This window comes from Mirounga leonina, unplaced genomic scaffold (genome assembly GCF_011800145.1).
Source record: "Mirounga leonina isolate KUSES-001 unplaced genomic scaffold, KU_Mleo_1.0 Mir_127, whole genome shotgun sequence".
NCBI lineage: Eukaryota > Metazoa > Chordata > Mammalia > Carnivora > Phocidae > Mirounga > Mirounga leonina.
The window spans coordinates 52,118,409-52,136,321 of NW_023270316.1; the positions used below are offsets into that span (position 1 = coordinate 52,118,409).

Consider the following 17,913-nt stretch of genomic DNA (forward strand, 5'->3'; position numbering starts at 1 on the left):
AATGTTTCTAGGAAGAAGTTGCTGTGGCTGAGCTCGAAGAGGTTGCTGCCTGTGTTCTCCTCAAGGATTTTGATGGATTCCTGTCTCACATGTAGGTCTTTCATCCATTTTGAGTCCATTTTTGTGTGTGGTGTAAGGAAATGGTCCAGTTTCATTCTTCTGCATGTGGCTATCCAATTTTCCCAACACCATTTGTTGAAGAGACTGTCTTTTTTCCACTGGACATTCTTTCCTGCTTTGTCGAAGATTAGTTGACCATAGAGTTGAGGGTCCATTTCTGGGCTCTCTCTTCTGTTCCATTGATCTATGTGTCTGTTTTTGTGCCAGTACCATACTGTCTTGATGATTACAGCTTTGTAATAGAGCTAGAAATCCGGAATTGTGATGCCACCAACTTTGCTTTTCTTTTTCAACATTCCTCTGGCTATTCGGGGTCTTTTCTGGTTCCATACAAATTTTAGGATTATTTGTTCCATTTCTTTGAAAAAAGTATGGTATTTTGATAGGGATTGCATTAAATGTGTAGATTGCTCTAGGTAGCACAGACATTTTCACAATATTTGTTCTTCTAATCTATGCACATGGAATGTTTTTCCATTTCTCTGTGTCTTCCTCAATTTCTTTCATGAGTATTTTATAGTTTTCTGAGTACAGATTCTTTGCCTCTTTGGTTAGATTTAGTCCTAGGTATCTCTTGGTTTTGGGTGCAATTGTAAATGGGATCAACTCCTTAATTTCTCTTTCTTCTGTCTCGTTGTTGGTGTATAGAAATTCAACTGATTTCTGTGCACTGATTTTATATCCTGCCACTTTACTGAATTCCTGTATGAGTTCTAGCAGTTTTGGGGTGGAGTCTTTTGGGCTTTCCACATAAAGTATCATATCATCTGCAAAGAGTGGGAGTTTGACTTCTTCGCCGATTCAGATGCCTTTTATTTCTTTTTGTCGTCTGATTGGTGAGGCACAGACAATTTCTTAAAAGTTTCCTCTTCCAGTTAATTGTCCATCTCTCCTGAATCCCTCCTACTTCTCTAACAATTTCTCTCTGTAACCTTTTAGATTGGATCTTCTTGTTGTAACAATTCCTTAGATAACTGATTTCCCCCATGTTCCTTCATTTGCTCTCTCTCAGTACCTTTTTACATGCTCTCCTCAGGGGTCAAGGTTCAGGGCAGAGTAGCTTGTGCCTGCTTGTACATGGGCACTCACCCAAGGGTGAGGGAGGGCTGTATAAGACTTGGGTATCCATAAGTCTGTGCTTGAAGAGCTACTTCAGACTACTCTCCCTAAATCCTCGCATCCATTCCATTGCTTTAGCTACCAATGCTATGCTGATCTTCAATAGTAAAACTCTCCTCTTCAACTCCAGCCTCATATTCTGAGCACCTATCAAACTATGTACTTGGTTATTTCCCAGTTTCTTCAACCTCAACGTATCCAAAACTTGTCTCATTGTTTTCTTCTCAACTTCATTCTTTATCCGGTATCTTTTATCCCCATGAATAGCATCATTTCCTACCACCTGACCAAACCTCTACCATCATCTTCCTGCACACTTCACTCTTCCCTTACCAGGAGCCAGTGAGACACCAAGTCTAAGCCATTCAGCCACCCCAAAGTCAACGGTATCTATCCCTTCCTTTCTATCCCCAGTTTTCATTTAGGATTTTACATCTCTGGCCTAGATTTTTATCAGCCAATTTGGCTTCTCTAACTTCAGTCTCTGCTTGAGGCAATGTGTTCTTTAAATAACTGACAGTTACTTCTTCGTTCAAAATCATGTCACTTCTTTTTTCAAAATTCCTTAAATGACTCTTAATACCTTTGAAACAAAGGTTCATCCTTCCTTCCTTTTTTTTTTGTTTTTTTTTTTTGCTAAAGGATATTTATTTATTGAGGTATAACTGACATTATAATGTTAAATTAGTTTCAGGTTGTGCAATATGATTCAACATTTATATACAGTGTGAAATGATCACCACCATCTGCCACCTTGCAAAGTTGATATAATATTATTGATTATATTCCCCATGCTGTACACTACATCCCCATGACTACTTTAATTTATAACTGGAAGTCTATACTTCTCAACTCCCTTCACCAATTTAGCCTCTCCCCAGGACTCCCCTCCCCTTCTTATCTTCCTAATTTAGTCTTGGCCTCATTTCCTGTCACTCTTCTCCAACATTATATTCAGTCAAAAATTTAGAATAATCTTCTCTTTTCTCTTCTGTTTACTTTTCCATCAGACTATGTGCTGCCTGAGGATGAATCTTGGCTTTCATCTTACACATAGTTCCACTGACTCTACCCACCGCCTAAACAGCCCTGCTACGTGTCCTCTCCACTCTATCCCCACTGTCACCCCCTTTGTTCAGATCCTTCATAACTTGTACTTAGACTACTGCAACAACCCCCTAACAAGTCTCTCTTTGCCTTGGTTCCAACTCATAGACAACATTAAAGAGTGAATGCAAAGTTAGCAAGTGGAAATGTGCTTAACATCTTTCAATGGCTTCCTCACTTCTTCTGAATAGCATCCAGATTCCTTAATTAGCAAGGTCAAGATGTTCTGACCCTTTCCTAACCCACTGGCCTCATCGCTTGTCACTCTTGCATTTGCAACCTCAGCTCTGTGTCAGTGATAATTAATTATATGTAGCTTCCTAAATGAACTAGTCTGTCACATAGCCAAGTCTCTGCAAATGCTAGTCTCTCTGCCTGAGAGAGTCAACTTTGCCTGGTTAGCTCATTTTCCATGATTATTCCAATCTGGGACAATCATCTCATCAGTGCTACCATAGTAACCTGTGTGTACTTCCACCACACTGTACAGTAATCATGTGTACTTTCTTGTCTTTCTCCCTTGACAGAGCCCTGGAGCTACACAACCACATGTGTGCATGTGTGCATATTTTAATCCCTTTATCCAAATACCTTAGAACAAGGCTTGATACATAGTAGATATTTTAAACATTTTTTCAGAACTAAAATTCCTTGGGGTTAAAGAGGCTACTGCTTTCTCTTTCTTCCAATTTCTCCTTACTACTATATAACATTCTTTAATGACAGATTTAATAAAACAATAGCCTCATTATAAACATTCAAAATCTTACTCCTTCTTTATTAATCCACTCACCACATACTTGCTCAGCATTCACTATCTGCCAAGCACATGCTATTTGCTGAAGACTCAAAATAAAGAAAAACAGACTTTACTTTAGTGGTGTGGAAAACACATTTAAAAAATCGATTTCAATACCATGTGGCAAGGGGACCACAAGACATAGAAGAGATGGTAGAGAAGCCCCTAAATATTCAAGAGACACCAAAGACTACTGCTTCAAAAGGAAGTACAGACTAAAAGGAAATCATAACATATGCAACAAAAGCAAATGTAATCCAAAGCCATGGTTCCTTGAATTGGTACAGCTAAAATTTTTCATTAGTGGTTAATTCATAATGCTTTATGAAGCAAGGGTACATCTGGAGACAGGCGACAGCAAGTCCCTCAGGGCCACTATGTAAAGTTCACAGCAGCCCTGCGGTCCTCACTGTCCATGTCACAAACACCATGGCAACAGACACTGTGTTCAAGGGCACAATGGCTCTCGCTGCTACTGAATTTCCTATGTTCTCAAATGCTGGGAGGTCTTTTCAACCTTTGCTACCATGGGGTTTTTCAAATTGTCTCTTCTAACAAAGTTTCCTGGTTCTTTTTTCTTTATTCCTTTCCACTACATGGGCAGAACACAATACCATCAGTGCTTGGAAATAGTCTATTTTCCTTACAATCGTGTTTTTGTCTTTCTTTGATAGGCAAGATTGTTTTCCTTCTTTGTGTCTTAAAAGTAACTTTATTGTCTGCTCATTTGTCCACTGCTTGTGTAAGAGCATTAATGCTCTGGAAGAGAAGTAAAACTTACATTAGTTAATGGGCTATAGAACGGATACAAAACAAATCCAGGTTATGTCTTTGCCTATTTCATAGGTAATAATTACAGTTTTGACAGATTTCAAAATATTGGATCAAGATTTTTATTGAGAAAGAACAATTTGCCCAGATACCTTCTATACTGCTAATATAATGTAGGGATATAAATTATGGTACTCACTGAACAACAAATATGATTGGGAAATGGCAGATAAAAAGCTTAATTTTTCTAACTCCTTAATATAGTAAAAATAGTAAGAAGTGGGGCACCTGGGTGGTACAGTCAGTTAAGTGTCCAACTCTTGGTTTCAGCTCAGGTTATGCTCTCAGGGTCGTGAGATTGAGCCCCAGGTGGGGCTGCGCACTCAGCGAGGAGTCTGCTTGGGATTCTCTCCCTCTCCCTCTGCCCCCTCCGCTCATGTGTTCTCTCTCTCTCTCAAAGTAAATAAATAAATCTTTAAAAAAAATAGTAAGTAGAGTTCTTCCAACATTATTAATATAAGGTTATTATTTACATTCAGATTAGGGACCAAATATTAGAGAAAAATTTTAGTATGTTTCTTTTTATAAAATAAATATATAACCACTTAACATAAAATCTGGAAAAGAAAAAACTCCTACATTATGGGTAATTTTCTCCGGAAAACATTCTTATTAAAGTGAACATCTATAGAAAAGCTTTCTGGATATACACTTATTTCTGTGTCTTAGTGGAAGGTCCATAATTATTGGTTAGTTTACAAGTGAGAAATTATCTACTTTCCTCCTTAAAAAGGAAAAGTGAACAAGAGAAAAATATTAGGAATTTTCAGGAAAAGGAAAGGAATATGTAGAAAAGAATGCACAGGATACATCCTCTTTGAACTACTGAAATAATTTAACAGGAAAGCAAAAGAGAGGATGAGTATTAGTTCATTTTGTTTTTCGTTTAGTGATATATTCATTTTATTTACCTGGAGTCTAGAGCATGTGCACATATAAAATATATTACCCTAATCACAGTAGTAACTCTTCCAATTTTCAAGTGTCTTGGGAAAGAATTTAAAAGTTTACAATGCCTTAATAAAAGATGTGTCAACACTTCATTTGGCATCATCTGAATTGAACTTAGCAAATTACAAAAATAATTGAACATCAGTTTCATTGTGGAGTTAATTACCACAATGTAAGAGGAGATTTATTCATAAATGCAAAGCAATGATCTTACCTGAATGTTGTCATAGAACAGAACATCAGGCACTTTCATTTTCTCATGGGCATTATAGATCAGTGCACTAACAGCCCCAATCCTCAGGGATCCAGATGCTGTTTCACCTAAACATTTCACACAGGACGAAGAATTACTCATAGCACTGTGCTCAGAGAAGCCAAGTCCAATGTGAACATAACGCAACATAGCATCTTTAATATCTTATGGGCTCATTAAGGAATTTCAATTTAATATCTAAAAGAAGTAAGTTTGAAGGTGGTAATAAAACATAATAGCTCTACATAAAATGCCTAAAATGTTCTAAAAGATAACTAATTTTATATAAAATAATGCATGTCAGCAAACAACAGAGATACAATTAGAGAAGAACCCCAGAACTCCGTTAAGCCACCTCCATGAGCTTGTTTTGTCCGAGACTATAACACATAAAACAAACCAAATATACATTCAAAAGCTCTGAAGTACTCTGAATATCATTTTGGGGGACCCACCCATTGAAAAACTCCAAGTGAGAACCCCCTGGAATTCTAGTAAAAAATACTGATTAATCAACTACCCCAGACCTCTGAAATTATGATTTCCAGGGATGGTCTAGGAGATCTGTATTTTCAAATAAGCACCCCAGGTGTTACACAGCTATTCTGTGATGATTACTATTGTGTCATCTCCTATTTGCTTTAAACAGTTGGTCTAGAATAGAATATGAGCTCCTGACAGCCAGCAAACCCAATAATAAATCTGAAGTCAAGGAACACATCTCATATACATTCTCTCCATGGTTAATAATCATAACATTAATGGTAGTAGTTTTTATAATAGTACTGATGATCACAATAGAAACTATCATTTATTGAGGCCCTTCTATGGGCCAGATCTCAAATCAGAAGCTTCATTGTTTTCTCATATAATTTCATGTAATTCTCAACAATGAGACAAGAACTATGAGGAAGCTAAGGACATAAATTAAGTAATTTGCTTATAACCACCCAGCTAACATGGACAGAGCTAAAAATAGAACTTAGTATAGTCTAATATTCTTTCTGCCAAGTAGGGTATGTTTAATCCTTTGACTCCAAATAATACTCCATCCTGTGGAAATACCCGAGCAAGCAGACAGATTATCATGATGCCTTAAACAACTGACCCATCTACCACCTTCCCACCCTGCCACCCTTCAAATAAGAAAACTGCCCTTTTGTGCTAAAGCATTTTGAAAGACAAGTGGAGAAGAGCAACATTTGCGTTCTGCAGTACCACGAATGATTTTGAGCTAAAAATAATTAAACTGTCACCCTGTTTAATCAGTGTTCAGTGCTACACTTTTGCCAAAGCACAGGAGACCTCTCCCTCCAATAGATCCTTGCCATTTCCCTTTTATTAACAAGTTCCACAGGGAAGAAAACCTATAAGCTGTCATGCTGAGAATCTACTGTTTATTTACTACCAGCAGGGTCTCTGAAACAGACCCAATACAAAACTGTGCAGACAAAGACCAGGATTGTGGCAGGAATTTTACTATATGCTTGTATGTTAAGATGACAAACAAAATTTCAGATTCAAGTAGCATCTGATACCATCTATGGTTTAGTTTATGGAACACATCTGTTCAGTAGATTTAGGGCTTCAGGACAATTTAATTCACTCATCTAATGTTTATTGTTAAAATCTCAAGCTTGAAAAGGGAAATGCACTCAGAGGATGGTGATGCTTGTACTTCCCTGGGGGAAACCCGCTAGCTGTCTGCTAAGAAATCTCATAGGATGGCAGTATTTTAGTCCATTCATCAAGGTTCTTAGTCTGGTATACTCAAAACCTAATTTTGTTATGTCAACTGACCACAAACCTGACTCTCAGGAGAATATTAAAGACATATATTCTGATCTATATATAAATTCTGATATATAAAACAAGACTTGAAAATATTACAGTGTAATGAAAGCTGCGCCTTTCATATGGACCCTATGATACACTGGTTGCCATGCCAGCATATTATCTGGAGGGAGAACTACACAGAAAGCTAAATCCTCATCAGGTTATTTGGTGAACCTTGTCCTCTGAACAAGGAGAGTACATTAAATGAATTCTCCTCAAGAGATAAAGGGAACCAGATGAGTCAACAGTCTCTTGGGTTCCTTATCCCCTACGCCAGGCTTAGATGGGAACTGCTGACACTGGCCCATTACCAAGACTGAAAAATCTATTGTCAGAACAACTCAGTTCGTCTTTGGATATGTTAAGAGATTCAGTCAAGTAACATTACAAGTTTGACTTGTAATGTTCTGTCTCTTTGAACTGGCTCCAGAGTTGTTCTGTCTCTTTGACTTGGCTCTGCATATCTGGACCCAGATCCATCAGTAGGTAGAATTTTTAATTTTACTCTTAAAAAAGTCATCTCAGGGACACCTGGGTGGCTCACTTGGTTAAGCGGCTGCCTTTGGCTTGGGTCATGATCCCAGGGCCCTGGGATCGAGCCCCACGTCTGGCTCCCTGCTCGGCGGGGAGCCTGCTTCTCCCTCTGCCTGCTGCTATGCCTACTTGTGCTCTCTGTCTCTCTGTCAAATAAATAAATAAAATCTTAAAAAAAAGTCATGTCATTTAACACCAAATTCTTGTCTCAGTAGCCCCAACTATTAAAAACACCTACCACAAAGAGAGCCACAATAAGTGCTCATTAGAGAGGGGGTCCCACATTGGATTTTTGATAGAATAGGATTTTTGATAGAATAGGTACTTATCTCAAAAAGTAGAGAAACTTTCGTTGTGCTCTAATTGAAGAATAAGGAACTTCTATAGGAAGAGCTAAACCATCCCAAAGTTCAAAATACGTATGGTTATCCAGAAGAAAAGTACCACAAAAGACAATATGAATAGAAATGGAAGGAGTAAGAAGGCATGAAATGGTACTCTGAATATTATTTTATTTTACATCAACCTAGAACAGTTTCCTGAACATATCCCACAGAACTAGTGGTCCTCAAAATGTAAATGTTTTGCAAAGAAAGCAGAATTCTAGATTCTATGGTGACATATATTTGGGAAAAAAAAAAAGGTAAAACCAAATCATTCAAGTTTCTTTAGAGCAGGAATTCTCAGAGCCTCATATGTTTGTGTCAATTGTGACTCTTTGGAGGAGGACCTGTATCTGGTATGCACTGAAATAAAGGAAATATTCTTTTTTTTTTTTTTTAAGATTTGAGAGAGAGTGTGCGCGCACATGCACGAGCATGGGGGAGGGGTAGTGGGAGAGGGGAAGCAGACTCCCCGCTAAGTAGGGATGATCCCAGGACCCCGAGATCATGATCTGAGCTGAAGGCAGATGCTTAGCCAACTGAGTCACCCAGGCAAATAAAGGAAATATTCTAAGATTTAATTTGTAAGTGGGTTTCAATTTAAAAATTAATAAATAAAAGATTGATTTCTTCAACCCAATACATAAAATAAAGTAGATGGAAAACAAAACCACTTTTTATTGATATTAAAATAATCATACAAATGTTTGATAATAATTATTTCACTAAAAAAAGAAACAAGTCAAATACTTACATTTGTAATCCTCCAGTTTTGGTTCCTGATGATTATCAGTACTTACTTCTATTGCAGCATCTGCCAGGTTTTTTTCTAATGCTGACCTTGCAAGGTTTGGTAAGAACCTGATAGGACCGGGAGGACAGAATGATAAAGTCAAAGCTTTCTGTGATTTCTAAATATCTTTTGGCACGTACACACACAAACTCTCTCTCTCTTTCTCTCCTTCTTCCTCTCTTTCTATCTCAAGACAACCAATTAAGGAAGCTCAGTCTTGAGCTGTGAAATCCAAATAATAAAAAATTTTGAAATAAATATAAACTTCAAGTACCTGTGAAGATGAATATCTGTTTATCTCCTTTAATAAAACTTACATGTAATTAGCAGTATTCACGTATATACAACATTTTACAGGACAAGACTTAAAATGATTTGCTTTTTAAAATGGATTTAGTATACTTAACAAATCTTGTTTAATTGTTTAACTGGATTATCAAATTTTCTTAAATAGATAAAATAACACCTTAACTGGCTCCAACTTGGCAATTAGAAATTCAAATTAGTGGAAGTGGATTAATGATGTTTGCTTTCTAACACAAATTATTCAATTTAGGATTATACAGTTTGGCCTTTCCTTCCATTTAAAAAATATACCTGCCTGTCTTCTATACATATGCTGCCAAAGCAACAATCTGGTGAGTGACAGAGGCATTCTTCATTTACAAATAGATGGTATGAACATCATGGGCTTAATGAAAATGGAGTTTCCTACCCACACAAATAAAATTGTATCTGGAATTTACGATCCCAAGTGAGCCCACAGAAATGATTTTTAACCTATTACCTGTGCTATACTACTATAAACTAACCACTATGTGCCACGATAAACATACTAAGAACATCACACTTCTAACTTGGGTTTTCCATAGCTCTAAATCCTTTGTGGTAGATTAGAATCAGCCTTGAGTATAAGCTCTAATAAAAGAGATGCTGGTGTAAGCAAAAAGGCAAATGAATGAGCGTGTGAGGAACTGATGGATTTCCTCTCTGTAATAGAATTTACGTAGCTGACCCTATCTCCCAACTACCTCCTCATTTTGGTTCCAGGCTATGATGGGGGGATTTATATCACTCTGGGTCAGGAGCTCAACAGTTAAGCATCAAGTAAGACTTACTGTTGTTCATCTCTGACCTTTCATCATAGTTCTTAGATTGTTGCCTTGTTTAAAACCAAGGCCTCACTTTATGTCTCAGACCCAATAACTGGGCTTTTAGCTTGTTTCCTGAGCCCTTGTCTTGGCACCATGCCCACCCGACTTGCCTCTCTCCACTATACCATAAACTAGAGTCTGGCCTGGTGACAGCAGGCTCTGCAGCTGCATCTCCATTACTTCCTGTCAGACTACCTTGATTGACAATAACCACGTTCAAGCTTAGGCTGTGTGCTATTCCCAGAAACCCCTTACATCTATATAGTCTGCTCTCAACACATCCTCATTTGCCCCCATATTGGAACATTTCTAGATTGTCCTCCAAAGCCTATAGAGAACTGCAAAAAAGGCATGTATGCTTCCCTTCCAATGTCAGTGACAGACACTGCTTGCCAATGTGATACTCTTTTCTACTGAGATTGAACATGTTTCAGAATTATTTTCAACCTCACACCCAGACAGCACTACCAAATAATCAGAAGTAGTATGGAAGTTGAAATATATTTACCTCTAGAATTTATATTTTAAAAGATACTGACTCACCCCACAAATGACAAGAAAGTATGTCAGGTAGTATGAGGTCAACCTTAATTTTTTCTAGGTTTCAATTTTTTCTAGTTAATGGCTTCTTTTTCCATTGCTCACTGATATTTTCTACTTGCTTTTTCCTCTCCTTCTGTGGCCTTTTGTAAAATAAGTGAGTAAATGAATGAAATATCGCTCTATCTATCCTACTTTCCTAGAACACAAACAAATACATATCCTACTGTAAAGTTTTCAAGGGTATTTATCATCATGAGCATCATAGTGCCTTTTAAAAATCATTATCATCATTATATTCATTTACTACCAGCAAAAATAGAATTGGAAAGTCTCCAGTCTCTATGGTCTTGGTTGTAACAAAAAACTAAAGAAAGATTTAACCATATTATGGGAAACACAGAAACAGAAGTAGTTACCCTAAGCCAACTCAAATAACTGTGTCATTGTCACAGAAGTGAGATACGATCTTTGGATTAAAGAATAAGATAGGATTTCTCAAGATGGTAGCATGAGAAGCTAGAGTAAGGATAGGAGATGCTCCCAAATTACCAGTGCTGGGAAGATGGGTGTTGCTATTAGTAGTAAGAGTGGGAGAAAAGACTGTGGGTCTCAGGGATTATCGGACAGCCTTTGACTTCTATTTAGAGTGTATAATTACTTAATTAATTGATTGATACCTGTGATTTTAAGTCTTAAGTTTATAAACAGCACTGGAATATTTAAGACAACTTATGGCTCATCTTATTTATAAAGTTTATTATATTTGTGAGTAATTTACTTTTCCGGGAAGGTTTTATTTGTTAATTCAGACATGTGAAGTACTTAAAAGGAAATAGGGCATATAAAATTTTTTAACAAATTTCAGAAGATGCTTAATGTAACCAAGATATCTGGAAGATAAATGGAACCAAACATTTTTCAAAGCCCCATTAAAATAATTCAGATCTGCCAGACTTATAAAGTAAGCTGAATAACAGAAAAACCTAAAGAAGATCTAGGTTTCTTAAATTATAGCCTTAGAACACTGAACAGTAATGTTTTTTTTAAAGTAGATGTCATTAATTTTATGTCACAAGGGAATTCTTGAAAAATATTGTATTTTGGTGAATGGGAAAACGTCTCCATTACCTCAATGTCAGAGACAGTTAATCTTCATTTCTAATTCTTAATACCTCTGCCTCAAATTTCTATGCTAAAGGATCGTCACTCCAAGATTTTCTTTAAGTAAATACTGTAATGGAATGCAAAATACTTGAGCGGAATAGAACTCATTCCAGGAACTTCTAGTTAATGCTTCTATAATAAAAGAACTTTTGGAACATAAAATATCTGATAACTTCCTCATCTTGTAAAATCTTTCTTCCCTTTGGTTTCTTAGGTTTTCAACTATCCAGAAAATGAATTATACATCTAGCTCCAAGACTTGGTGTACATATTTTGGATATGAGGATGAGGTACTAGGGAACCATTCCCTCAGATGAAGAAATGTTCCAGTCTGAACTTAACTGGCATAAACAAATAAATGAAAAGTATTTTAAAATTAAATTAATAAGACTTTTAAAAGCCAAGCTAATATTCAATAAATTTAATGTTTAACAAACTAACACTAGAGAATTTCTTTTGATTTTGTTTGCTAAAGAATAGACGTCATGAATATAAACTATTCATTTAAAAAAACTTTTGTGAAATTCAATTTTCTTTTCACTGCTTCAATATGGAATGAGGTCATTAAAAAAAGAAAAAAAAACTTTATGCAGCAATAGATTTTTTTTCCTTTCTGTGATTGTGCTATCATGAATAGAAGGTTAGTAAAAAAGGTTTTTGAGTTTGTAGGCTTGCTAAAGTCAACAGATAATGCATAAACAAGATAGCTGTTTCACTTTTTGCGAAGTGTAATAGGGTGGTAACAAAACAGGGTTTAATGTGGTCAGTTGATAACACTGGAAAAGTTAGCTATTTAATTCAGTGAAATATTTATGAGTATGAAAAGGAAGTAATTTTAAGTTTTTAAATTTTTTTAAACTATGAAATATTTCAAGCACATAGAAAATTATAGAGACTATTAAGCATTCTATTAATCTCTCTCCATTCCTGGGTAATTCTCACCCTAAACTGGTGTGTATTTCTCCTGTCCATATTTTTATTCTGCTATACATGTATGAATTAAAAATATATTGCATTGGGGCACCTGGGTGACTCAGTCGTTTAAGCATCTGCCTTTGGCTCAGGTCATGATCCCAGAGTCCTGGGATCGAGTCCCGCATTGTGCTACCCGCTCAATGGGGAGTCTGTTTCTCCCTCTCCTTTGCCCCTCCCCCTCCACTTGTGCTCTGTTTCTCACTTTCTCTCTCTCAAATAAATAAAATCTTTAAAAAATATATATATATATATTGCATTTTTGTTGTATTTAACATTTTCATAAATGGCAATAATACCAAATCTCCTCTTGCAAATTGTTTTTCTACTTGATATTAAACTGTCATGATTGATACATACAGATCTACTTCATTTTAATGACTGTTTAGTATCACATTATATAAATATGTCAATGTATAGTCATTCCCTACTGTTTCCAATTTTTCATTGTTACAAACAATGATGCCATGAACATTCTTACACATGCCTCCTTATCCATTCATTTAAGTCTTTCTCTGAGGTGATATCAAGAAACAGAATTGTCAAATCAAAGAGTATTAATATACTTAGGCATAAAGATACTGTGAGATAACCACAAAGTGATGAGACTTCCATTCCAACAGCAGTAATATAATTCCATTTTCTTTTATTCACAAAAAATGTTAATTTTTACAGGTAAAAATTATAAAAGTATGAAATGATAGCTGATTATTGTTTTAAATCTCATTTTCCTGATTAATAATGAAATTGAGCATCTTTTCAAATGTTTGTTGGTCATCTGAATTAACTTGTATGCATGCCTATTCATCCTTTGCCCATTTAGTGTTGATTCTTTCATCTCAATAATTTGTATACTTTACAGTCCCTGAATACTAATCCTTTTGTGATTACAAGTCTTATCAAACATTTCTTAGTTTGTGGCTTGTAACTTGTAGAGTAGCTTATAGTGTTTCTGTCATCTATCTGGATTTTACTTTTTTTGTATGGGATAAAATGGATATTTTTTATTTTTAATCATTTATTGACAAGTCCTTCCATTCCCATACTGATTTATAATGCTACTTTTGATATATACTAACTCCCTACAGATGTGTGGGGTCTGTTTCTGGTCTTTGTAGTCTATTCTAATAGACTATTTGTCTTTTCTTGCACCAATATCGTACTGTAACAATGAGTACAGCTTTATGATAGATCCTGATTATCTGATAGAAAAAGTACAACTCCTTAATCTTCTTCAAAATTTCCTTTGCTATTTTTTCCATGCCAATTTTGAGATCAGCTTGTCAAATTCTGTATAACCTTAGTAGTATTTGATTAGATCATATCTATAGAGAATTTGGAGTAGAACAGCTTTACAATACTGAAGCTTCCCTTCCATGAACATGGTATAGCTTTCCTTTTATTTAAGTCCTTTACAACTTTCAATAAAGATTTATGCTTTTCTCCATAAAAGTGTTATATGTCATTAGATTTACTCTTAGGTGCTCAAAGCTTCCTACTATTATTCTGAATGGGATTATTTTTAAAAATAATTAGACTTCCTCAATTGACTTTTAGTAGTATATAGGAATGTCACTGATTTGGATTTATAAGTAATCTCACTAAACTCTATTTTTCTAAATGACTTATATATAATTTCTATTGAATTTTTTACATAGTCAATCAGATAACTTTGAGCAAATGCACTGGCTGAAAGTACAAAAAGGTGACATTCTTGTTCTGTTCCTAACTCTAAAGGAAATATGAGTATTTAACATAAAGATGTTTGCTCTAAATTTTTGGTATATACCCCTTATCAGATTGAAGAATATTCCTTCTCTCCATGGTTTACTATGAATATTCCTGGTTTTCTAAGAATTTGGTTTGTTTTTAGGTTTGGTTGCTGGGTTTTATCAAATCCTTTTTATTCATTCAAAAAAATTTTTTTTCTAATATGTTAATATAGTGAACTAAAAAATAGAATATTAAACTTTCTTCACTTTCTTTTTTTTTTTTTTTAAAGATTTTATTTATTTATTTGACAGAGAGAGACAGCAAGAGAGGGAACACAAGCAGGGGGAGTGGGAGAGGGAGAAGCAGGCTTCCCACGGAGCAGGGAGCCCGATGCGGGGCTCGATCCCAGGACCCTGGGATCATGACCTGAGCCAAAGGCAGACGCTTAACAACTGAGCCACCCAGGCGCCCCTTTCTTCACATTCTTGAGATAATTCAAAATTGCTCATGATTTTAAAAAGATATATATATATATATAGTTAGATTATTTCATGATTTGTAATTTTCCTTTCATACATTATTCTTGTTGGGTTCAGGTATCAAAATTATACTAGACACAAAGTGGATTGCAGTTTTCACTGTCTGTCTACTCTTTGGAACAGTTTATAGAATGCTTTGAGTATGACTATTTCATTCTAATATTCAAAATATTATTTCCCCTTAGGCTCCAAAACTGTTTACATTGCTTAGTATTAACTATTTATTTCTATTAACACATATCTATACCCAAGTTCTGACTAAGAAAATACTGGGTAGGTAATGAATCTCTCTCTCTGTCTATATTTTTTTCAGTTCATGACCCTGAAAAATAAGCAATTGAAGCATTTTCTTTTCTAATTTTCATTTGGAAGCCCAATATTTTTCTACTTAAAAGAAAAGAAGGGCGCCTGGGTGGTTCAGTTGGTTAAGCGACTGCCTTCGGCTCAGGTCATGATCCTGGAGTCCCTGGATCGAGTCCCGCATCGGGCTCTCTGCTCAGCAGGGAGTCTGCTTCTCCCTCTGACCCTCCCCCCTCTCATGTGCTCTCTCTCATTCTCTTTCTCTCAAATAAATAAATAAAATCTTAAAAAAAAAAGAAAAGAAGAACCAATTTCATTATTTCTCATAATTATCAGTTTTTTAAGGGGCGCCTGGGTGGCTCAGTTCGTTGGGCGGCTGCCTTCGGCTTGGGTCATGATCCCGGAGTCCCGGGATCGAGTCCCGCATCAGGCTCTCTGCTCGGTGGGGAGTCTGCTTCTCCCTCTGACCCTACCCCCTCTTGTGCTCTCTCTTTCACTCTCTCTCTCTCTCAAAAAAAATAAAATTAAAAAAAAAATTATCAGTTTTTTAAAAAATTATTCTAAAGACACTGGAAAGGAGCCTCATTTTAGCTGGATACACCATAAGGAGAACAAATTTAAGTTGCAACACAGGAAGCTTACTTTCACTGTAAGAAAAATTGTCATCTAAACTGGAGATTGATAGAGGGCAATTACAGATTCTCCTAAGCTGAAAACAGGTTCTTTTAATTCCTTTTTTATATCAAGGAATGAATGGGACAATAGTCATAACCACCACAAAAATAATTGCCAGATCATATGAAAAGAGTCTAAAAGAAATCTCTGGGCTTCTTGGGTATTGTTACTAATCCCTATTATTCTTTATTTTTAAAAAGATTTTTTATTTATTCATTTGAGAGAGAGAGAGTGAGATCACAAGCACGAGCAGTGGGGAGGGTCAGAGGTAGAGGGAGAAGTAGACACCCCACTAAGCAAGGAGCCCGACGCGGGGCTCCATCCCAGGACCCTGGGATCATGACCTGAGCTGAAGGCAGATGCTTAACTGACTGAGCCACCCAGGCACCCCCCCCTTTTTATTACTCTTTTTTTTTTTAAATATTTTTATTTATTTATTTGAGAGAGAGAATGAGAGACAGAGAACATGAGAGGGGGGAGGGTCAGAGGGAGAAGCAGACTCCCTGCCGAGCAGGGAGCCCGATGCGGGACTCGATCCCGGGACTCCAGGATCATGACCTGAGCCGAAGGCAGTCGCTTAACCAACTGAGCCACCCAGGCGTCCCACTTTTTATTACTCTTAAAATAGTTTCATGCAAGTGTGATTTTGTAAGAAAATTCTATAAGCCAGTATTTTATAATAATTTCCAAACAAGTATAAAAAATATTAGTTTTGTTAAATTTAGGCAACAGAACAGTACTATCAAGCATGGAAAGTTCCAAGGCCAATTTGGGAAGTGCTTAGTGTAATGGTGAAGAGCACTAGCTGAGAAGACACATACACCAGCGTTCAAATCCCAAACCCACTTTTACTTATTTACTACTCTCTGACTTAGGCAAGTGACTTAAACAGTTTTCTCACCCACAAAATAGCCCTTAAAATTGTTGTTATGCCTAAGTAGGATAAAATGGGTTCTAAGTGAACATGAGGTTGAAATAGCTACATATTCAGGCAATACTTTCTCCAGACCTTGGGTACTATTAATTAAACATCTGTTACTGTTTTAGCAAAGACCCAGAAACTTGAATTCAGTGAGAAAGGCGAACGTGGTTACCTGGAAAGGCAGGCTTTCATAACTGCACTGTGAAGATTTTCATTAGGGTACTGTGACAGCCGACGAGAAATCCGCAACAGCTGTCTGGTAGAAAGTGATGCGGCCAGTGACTGTGCCTATCAAAAGGCAAAGACAGCCTGTTAAGAGCCTTGTTTCCACTTGCTGAGAGTCCCTTTAGATGGGATCAGAGCAGAATTCATTATTCCTGAAGGACAAGGCCAAACTTCAAATACATAAGTACTGTTAATGAATTACAAATAAAAATAAAGGAAAACCAATTTACACTTAAGGCATCCTTAAAGATAGTTTTTTAAAAGAATCTATAAAAAGTGTTTATCAGTTAAATTCAATAAAAGCGTTTTTACTATGCTAAGTGCTGTGCATACATGTTTTTTGGGTGGAGGGGAGAAGAGGTTGGATGGAGGAAAGATGTTACATAATACAGGCCACACCTGACTTACAAATAGCTTTTATGTACAAGTAACTATTTGTTCTTTTTTTTCCCCTGCCTACACAAAGCTGAACTGTTCAGATAGCCCGAAAATGCTTAGAGCTTTAGGTAAATCTATGGCTTCTGAAATGGAGAAAAGGAATTGTGGATAATTTAGGTTGCTGACCACAGAGGTGTCAACCAGTTTGTCCCTTGGGTGGCAGCTTGCAGTTTGAAATCCTTCGCTTATAATGCCAGAAGAATTTCACTTTGTTTTCTTATTCTTCAAAAAAAATAAGAAATCCCATTAATAGAGCTGCTAGTACAGAACTGGGATATGTGAGTACCAGTAAATATTTGTTAACGTGATTTTGAAATTATCTTAGTGGGCAGCGTAATGCAATGACTGATAAAGTTTATCAGCTATGGAATCAGACAAATCAGGCTCTCATGTATTAGCCTGGTGGATTATTCAACATCTTCAAGCCTTGGTTTTCTCATCTTGAAGTTGGTGACAATAATGCCTTCACATTTAAGGTTGTTATGAGGGTTAGTATCCACTATCTATAAAGAACTTACCAAACTCAACACCTAAAATAAAAA

General features: G+C 36.3%; 1 protein-coding gene across 5 annotated transcripts in view; it reads right to left on the reverse strand.

The window, feature by feature from the left end:
• The window catches only part of VWA8 (von Willebrand factor A domain containing 8), a 345,308-nt gene that overhangs the window by 200,191 nt on the left and 127,204 nt on the right, over positions 1-17,913 (reverse strand). For all 5 annotated transcript variants that reach the window (XM_035003301.1, XM_035003300.1, XM_035003303.1 and 2 more), the window contains 3 exons: positions 16,881-16,996; positions 8,688-8,794; positions 5,142-5,248 (listed from right to left, as the gene is read on the reverse strand). In XM_035003301.1, coding sequence (XP_034859192.1) covers positions 5,142-5,248; positions 8,688-8,794; positions 16,881-16,996 — 330 coding nt within the window. The remainder of the gene's footprint in view (positions 1-5,141; positions 5,249-8,687; positions 8,795-16,880; positions 16,997-17,913) is intronic.